This window comes from Laccaria bicolor, genomic scaffold, assembly GCF_000143565.1.
Source record: "Laccaria bicolor S238N-H82 LACBIscaffold_146 genomic scaffold, whole genome shotgun sequence".
Classification (NCBI taxonomy): Eukaryota; Fungi; Basidiomycota; class Agaricomycetes; order Agaricales; family Hydnangiaceae; genus Laccaria; species Laccaria bicolor.
The window spans coordinates 12,387-19,725 of NW_001890005.1; the positions used below are offsets into that span (position 1 = coordinate 12,387).

The 7,339-nt window shown below is 46.0% G+C and overlaps 3 protein-coding genes across 3 annotated transcripts; 1 reads left to right on the top strand and 2 right to left on the bottom strand.

Moving 5' to 3' along the window:
- On the top strand, positions 1-957 carry LACBIDRAFT_296060 (uncharacterized protein). Its single transcript, XM_001890653.1, has 5 exons — positions 1-73; positions 157-173; positions 386-450; positions 511-681; positions 739-957. Exons 4-5 carry the CDS (start codon positions 517-519, stop codon positions 781-783), a joined length of 210 nt encoding a protein of 69 aa, XP_001890688.1. The 5' UTR covers positions 1-73; positions 157-173; positions 386-450; positions 511-516; the 3' UTR covers positions 784-957.
- Positions 958-1,244: 287 nt separating this feature from the next.
- Positions 1,245-3,033, bottom strand: LACBIDRAFT_335766 (uncharacterized protein; the record flags this gene model as incomplete). Its single annotated transcript, XM_001890656.1, has 9 exons — positions 1,245-1,281; positions 1,330-1,381; positions 1,596-1,699; positions 1,748-1,822; positions 1,966-1,996; positions 2,425-2,481; positions 2,601-2,812; positions 2,836-2,840; positions 2,875-3,033. 9 exons carry the CDS (start codon positions 3,031-3,033, stop codon positions 1,245-1,247), a joined length of 732 nt encoding a protein of 243 aa, XP_001890691.1.
- Positions 3,034-4,238: 1,205 nt separating this feature from the next.
- LACBIDRAFT_335767 (uncharacterized protein) lies at positions 4,239-5,024 on the bottom strand (the record flags this gene model as incomplete). Its single annotated transcript, XM_001890657.1, has 4 exons — positions 4,239-4,400; positions 4,590-4,653; positions 4,700-4,847; positions 4,997-5,024. 4 exons carry the CDS (start codon positions 5,022-5,024, stop codon positions 4,239-4,241), a joined length of 402 nt encoding a protein of 133 aa, XP_001890692.1.
- Between the last annotated feature and the right edge of the window lie 2,315 nt (positions 5,025-7,339).

The window sequence follows — 7,339 nt, forward strand, 5'->3', positions numbered from 1 at the left end:
ATGCCCTACCAGCACCTCGGCACACCCTACAAGTCGGCGGTCACTGATCGTCACGAATTTTGGCTGGACAAGTGTGATGTTGCGTGACAACTTGGAAAACGAGAGTCATGCTTGTCCAGCCAAAATATGTGACAATCAGTGACTGCCGACTCGTAGGGTGTGCCGAGGTGCTGGTAGGTCATAGTATATCTTCAATTGAAACACTAAGTATTTGGGCACTGCGGGTTTCCACCAAAGGATACATAGGTTGCCAAGTTTTGATACTTTTCAATGTTTCGAAGTTTTTACTAGTGGTTTTCGGAGGTTGCCAGGGTTGAGAAACCCGTGGAAACTGATTTGCTCAATTACCGATGTGGCTTCGAAAATAAACACGACTAAACATCAGATGGAGCCGAGATTGATTATTACTTACGCCCTCACATACCTGATCTTCCATAAACCTCTTTCAATGTAAGTTTTATTCCAATCGTAGATTCCCTTTTCTGTAGTATTAAACACATCTTTTTCGAGAGTCCAATGAATCCCTCCAAAGGCTGCCGTTCGCCTGCCGCTCCTGCGCATGTTCTTCCCGTTCCCCCGTTCCCTGTCATCGACACCATGCAGCACATTTACACTCTGATGATCATGAATCATCTTGGTAAAGGTGTCTTCAAAAGCACCTTGGAAGTCTCTGCAGTTGAGGTGGGTGATACCGTTATCGTGGCAATGTCTCTAGTGTTGATGGATGGCCATGGGTAGGATGATGATCCCTCAATGCCTCCCCTTGAAGAAGTTCACACTTGATCTGCTATTGTGAACTATTGATAAAAGTGCTACGGGCTCAAACATGTATCCTCTTAGGAACGGATCAGTGGTTACATGAGTAGGAGCATAATCAGGAGCAGCGCCGGATGAGAGTATCATAACTATGCACATGTCACAATTGGAGAAAAAATGCGAAGCGAAAAATCATAATTTCTAAGGTGCAGGGGGAGATGGGTGAGCGCTTTCGTAAGACAACTAACGGATTCAATTTAGCCCTCGCAGGTTCATCCACGGTATTGATAGCGGATGGATGGCAGACTCACGACACTGATATTAGCAAGTATACGGCATTATAAAAGTTTTATTTTCGGGTTGCAATTGGACAATCCTTCCTCTGCAAAAGTGTTCACATAACATCCTTAGTAGGTGGTAAAGGAGAACAACGTACTCGCCGTCCTCGAGCTTCATAAGCAGCCGCCTCTGCATCGTCCTCCCTGGCATCACGGCGGCGCTTTCTTCCTTGCGCTGCCGATATACCTATAAACGAGGTGTCAGCTTCATTTTGGGAGACGGGGGACGGCGCACAGGGCGCAACAGAGGGCAGGGGTATCATTGATCGACTCGCTATCTCGCGTCTCTGAAAGAAAATTCAAACAATATCAGAAATCGCCAAAGAAAGTTGACAATTAGGAGGCGAACGTTACGCTTCAGCAGTGTAAGTTCGTCGCGTAAACACCCTTCTGTGACCATCTCAGCCTCCAGCTCCTTGCGGGCCCGACCGAGCTGACGAAGTAGATCGTATCTCCCTGCAAGTGCATCTCTCATCCTATGTGCCCGCATCTGCAGCGCACCCCGTTGAGCAAATATATCGACGCGGAGTGCATGCAATGTGGAGACCACTTGATTGTACTTGAGCTCCTCCTGCCGGATGGTGGACCAAGCGGTTGTAATTTTGCTGGAGCAAGTGTAGGAATCAGCAAGTCAACGGCGGATGAAAACATACGACTTAACAAGATCCCCACCGGGTGATCCACCAGCGCTCACAAGAGACATAGCCATGGGCCTGATGTGCCGGGACCTAAGGATGGCCGGGTCGCAGCGAAAAGGACAACACTGCCTGCTTTTCACGAGCCTGTCGCAGCACCTTTGACATGCTACATGTCCTTGAGAACGAAAGAAACATTTGAAAAAAGATAGATCAGGAGGCACGAAATTGCTTACCACAGGTAATGCGACATGGAACGCAGTCGACCTGTTCAAATATGTTGCAGCATATGGGACAAAAGCCGGGATGCATGATGCGGCGATCCGTGGGTTGGGGGAAAGCGAAAAGAATGGCCAAGTCATGATCCCCCAAGATATAGTACAGAGAAACAAAGAGCATTTGAGAAACAAAGATCCCTGATCAGGTCAAGAAAGAACTCGAAAGCGTGTACTCCCTAGATGAAAGGAAAAACTGACGTCATATTATGCAAGCGCATGACTGGAATCCGACCCATTTAACAAAGAGGAGTTTGGTTGATTTAGTGAAAGCAATCGCGAAGGAGTAACCCCCATGCATTATGCATGAGGTGGCCTGCAAATTTCGAGAGGAAAACGAGGGAAAACGGTGATCGGCAGCGTTTGGCCGAAAGGATTATGGATTATGGATGTCGATGATCGATGATCGATGATACATACTTTCAAGTTTTGAAGCTCCCGAGTTAATGTCAACGTTGACATGTCCAACGTTAACATCTGATAAGTAATGTTAACTATTAAATATCAACTAGAATTGCTGAATAATTTTGGTGATCATAACACGGCCAAGCAACACCATAAATCGATGCCTTTCAACACAACCTTCGTTCCTTGACAAACTCGTTTTCTCTTTGTGTTAGGCACTACAAATACATCGGTCATGGGCACAATTACACCATCCCACCATCTAGGATGTCCACCCCACAATATCCTCACAGTCGCCCGAACAACCAGTGGCAAACCAATGAAGTGACTGTCCCCTTTGTTCATGACAACCCTCGTACGTTCCGTGCTTTCGTTTTTCTGTTTGGTATCAATTAACCGCTCGCTGTTGAGCCTACAGGAACTTACATCGTCTATATTCTGTTACTGAACTTCGTTTTTCCTCACCCTGGAGAACGCAGTCAGCGGCGCGCCGTCCACTCTTTTCTCATTCTCGTCGTAATCCTTGAGCAGGATGATCTCTTGGCGCTCATTGCAGCAGTTCAAAGCCTCGACATTCAATCCACAGGGGAAGCAGTCAATGATGCGAGTCGTTTTTCTTTCCATACTGAATGCGACTAACTGACATGGCAGGATTACCCAGTTGCTACCCCCCAAGTGGTTTTACTTCACGGCTCTTTATCACGCAACCTCATGTCTGCTTTTTTGGTCTTGATCAGCATTTTCGTTTTGGTGGCCTTTATGGATGCCTGCGACTTTATGTTTGACCTTTTCGTGTTTGACCTTTTCGCCGATATCATCCTCCACTGTTCGTTATTCATTTTCAATTTACTAATTGAACTTCTACTTTCCATGTATCTACTCTTTTCCTTCTTCACTTACTGTATCACCGCTCTGTTCCTCTACGTGACCTGCCTTGCGCACTTTTGACCACACCGTTATCTCGCCTTCAAGTACCATTTGCCTCATTTCCTTTGTTTCTTCATCTTGAATGTTTCAACGTTGACCTGTCTTGTTTCTGTCCGTGGCCAAGAACAAACTAAGTCCGCCGAATAGAAAGTCGCTCCATGTCCTGCAAGACCTTCGATGTACACTAAAACACGAAGAAGCCTGGCACTTGCAGTGTCTCTCAGCCTTGATGTTCATGGTCGTCTACGCAAATCTGTCGCGAATACTGTACCTCTACGGTCGTTCATCGAAACACTCTCATCGAAACCAGCAATGGTGTGCCGAAATACCGGGATCCAATGTACGGAAGATGGATACCTTCTCCGTGAGGCAAAGACTAACATAGACAATCGACGAAGACCTTCCTACATGCGCGCCACAGCGGATGAGTCGAAGTCTACGGGAGAGCTTTGGGGTCCACGTAGGTCGCCACATCCACCGTTTTGCTCCAGGGTGTACCAACATCGTCACACTCCCCAAATCGGGACAGCGGCACATTGCAAAAGTAAGCGACACATTGCGTAAATAAACGACATATTTGAGTGTAGTGCGTCGCTAATTCATGTGTAATGTGTCGCTGATTCATGTGTAATGTGTCAACAATTATACATGCGAGACACCTAGATGTGGACCTTCTGGTACAAAATTTATTCTAAGTTAGAAAGAGCTTTACAGGAGTATTTTTACTATTTACTAAGTTCTCTTTTTTCGAACGCTTTTTGTACTCATGGAATTAGCAGTGTAAAATTTATATTATGATACAGAAAAGGACACTCGTATATACATTATAAAAGCCGTGATGATGGAGGACGTAGCCACTCCTCCTCGAGAATGATTGGATACCCTACTTACATCCTGGACGCCTATGCTACTGGGTTCCCGCCCGATCCTCGCCATCTGTGGTTGCCCTGTCGTTTGTGGTGAGCTGGTTTGTTCATGTGTCTAGCCGTCGATGTTCTCGTATCGTGGGTCGATGGTGGAGCTGCGGGCAGTCTTCGCGTTGGCTGTTCCTGCTTCGAGGTTTTCTGTACACCCACATCCCTCGACAACGACAAGGGGAGGGGCAAGGTTCGAGGTGAGGTAGGCTGCCCACATTCGCAGGGGTTATCTTAGCCGACGTTTTGGTGTTCGGGATGATTTTCGCAGTTTTCGGCGTCCGTTTGCGTTCATGTTCGCGTCTGTTGTCCGTCGACGGATAGGTGGTCGGTACTCACGGCGTTGGGCGATGTGTCAAGGCCATTTTCATGGCGTTCACGGTCCTGGGTGGCGCTCACTGACCTGATGTGGTAGTCAATTAGCTGGATGAGCTGGCAGGGGTACTCACCTGGGTGTATCCCTTTCCCTTGACGTTCTGCGCCATTGTCGTTCATGCTGAGATAGGGTGCGCTGAGGAGGAAAGTGTGACATGTGATGGGTGACGCGTGAGGTTGCACGGCCCATCATCACGTGTGTGGAGTGTGTCGCAGCTGAGCCTGATGGCCCGGTTATCATGGTTGTGGGAGTATAAAAGGAAAGAGAGAAAAATTCCCAAAAAGGAAAGAGAAAAAGAGAAAAAGGAGGGATTTCCTGACTTATAGTAACCTTTCTCTTGGTAAAAATTCCAGAAAATTACCACACTTACAGTGGCCACCAACATGTGAGCATGACATTAATTGTTATACCACCTTTTCATGATACTTCTGATGGCGAAGAATCAAAGTATGTACATAGATTTGGTAGCATTCTCAACCCTCAAAAGAAATTCACAAGAATAAAAGGGGTGTCTGCTATCCTTTCCTTCATATTGTTTTGAACCACATGAACCACAGGAATTTGTGCACTGATCCTTGTTAATTCAACCTCCACATCCTTTTTTTTCACACTTCCAACATTTCCTTGCTGCATATTTTATACTATGGACTGTCACAGAGGATTCAGAGATAAATTTTGAAATTAGAATTTCTCAATAGGTTGACCTTCATCTGGTTTGATTTCAAAGAACTTAAATGGATATATACAATTTATCTGTGGATTGTAATAGTTTTATATCTGTGACACTTTAGCTCAAATTTCCCACTCATTTTTAAAGATGATATTAGTACACTTGTAACACATTACACTCTAGAGAAATGTAACATCTCTGGTATACCATAAAAAAAAGATCTCATCTGAAGGCACATGATTGCTTTCAAAATTTTGATTTTGGCAAGTGGATCAGGTGTTACTAATCCTGTGTAGATTTTTTATTTTTCTGTTGGGTATCCAGCATGTGTGTCTACCCTGAGTTATTATTCTCACCAGGCAATACACTTGGTCCTGCAACTGAAATATTTTCAGGTAGAAAAGGCATATTATAGAGCATTGCTTGGTTTTGATCAGTGTAATGGCTGGTAATTAGTTGCTTTCCTGATGATGAGGGCTGGGCCACTGGTAGAGTTTATTGCAATATGCTTGTGAAGCTCAGGGTTTGAATTTGAGAGCTTTAACTCCTTTGCATTGAGATCTAGTCTCTGCCAGATTACATGTGTGCAGTTACTTTAGATGTTCCCCAAGCTGAAATTACAGTTGATAAATGATATTTTTGATTATCACAGGAAATGATGCTGCACACAATGTTGTGGGAGGGGAAGATGTTAAAAATGTCGAAAATTCAAAGTACAGGACAAGACAGGGGCGTGGGAACTATATACCATACATGGCAGCATCCGAATACAGAAATCATAGCAGTTGCTAATGTTTCCATTCTCGGAATTATTTGGTAGCAGCTGCTAATGTTTCCAAATATGGAAACATTAGCAGCTGCTACTACCCACAGCCATGGGAACTCCGCCAGCCTGATCTACGACACTGTGTCGTAGATCGGTTGTAGATCTTCCTCTTCTCCTTTCGGGGAGTGTGACGATGTTGGTATATCCTCTTTTGCTCAGCATCAACTTAATGACAGGTGGTGAGAATGGAGGTAAGCGGTGTTTTGGATTGGTTGGATTCAGTGATAATGCACCTTTCATCACTGGAACACGCACACCCGACGACTGCCACTCTCCACCTGCCCACCGATCGAACGTTGGGGTTCAAGCGTGAACACACAGTTGGTTGTGAATAGCACAGTGGCGGGTAGAACGTACCGCAATATTAATACAGAAGGCTGGTAAGTAACGCCTCTGACATCTTCACGCTGTCAAACTATTCAAGAGAAAGAAACCGCACTCTACTGCACTGCACAATATAGTGCAAGGGGACGACGACGACGAAGAGGAGAATCGGTGCAAGGAAGCGCGACATAGTGTGTAAACGCACACTGGGCCTCCTGCCAGTGAGGCCTCAGCGCTCAGCGCTCGGCGCTCGGCGCTCGCAAGTGCACATGCTAGCCGCCAACGGCTCACTGGCGCTCAAGCGCTCACTGCTCATTCATGCCCAAGCTTCATAATTAGCCGAACCACTACACTGTAGGCTGTCATTCTACTGTCAATTTACATTGGTGCATAGAATACGAACCACATGAAAATGAAAAGGTCTGGTTGGTGGGATGCAAATAACCTGGGGGAAAATGTCAATTTCTAGCATAGGTACCACGAATATCCCCTACACCGAATCTTGTATGCCCAGGCAGGGGTTCCACGGCCTTACGCTCCTTCTTACGAGCTTCCTCAGCTGCAGGTCAGCGTTTCCATGGCCATTGATTCAGGGATAATATTCGATGCCCTCTGTCCTCGTTGCTGACCTGGTCTTTGTGCAGCAATCTGTGGGGCGGTGTGGACTGATTGACTGCCTCCTTGAGGCAGCTCTCGACCTTTTTTGTGAGTGGTATCTGTCCTCCTATCGCTTCGTTGCTGACAACGCCCGTTTCGTAAAGATGTTGAGGTCGTCTCTTCCACAGACCGTGGAAACACGCAAAGTTCACGAACTTAATCATTCCTCTGTTCACACTGCGCTTGGAATATCTAGTTCATATTGGCTGTGACCGGGGAAATCTAACTTAATGTCG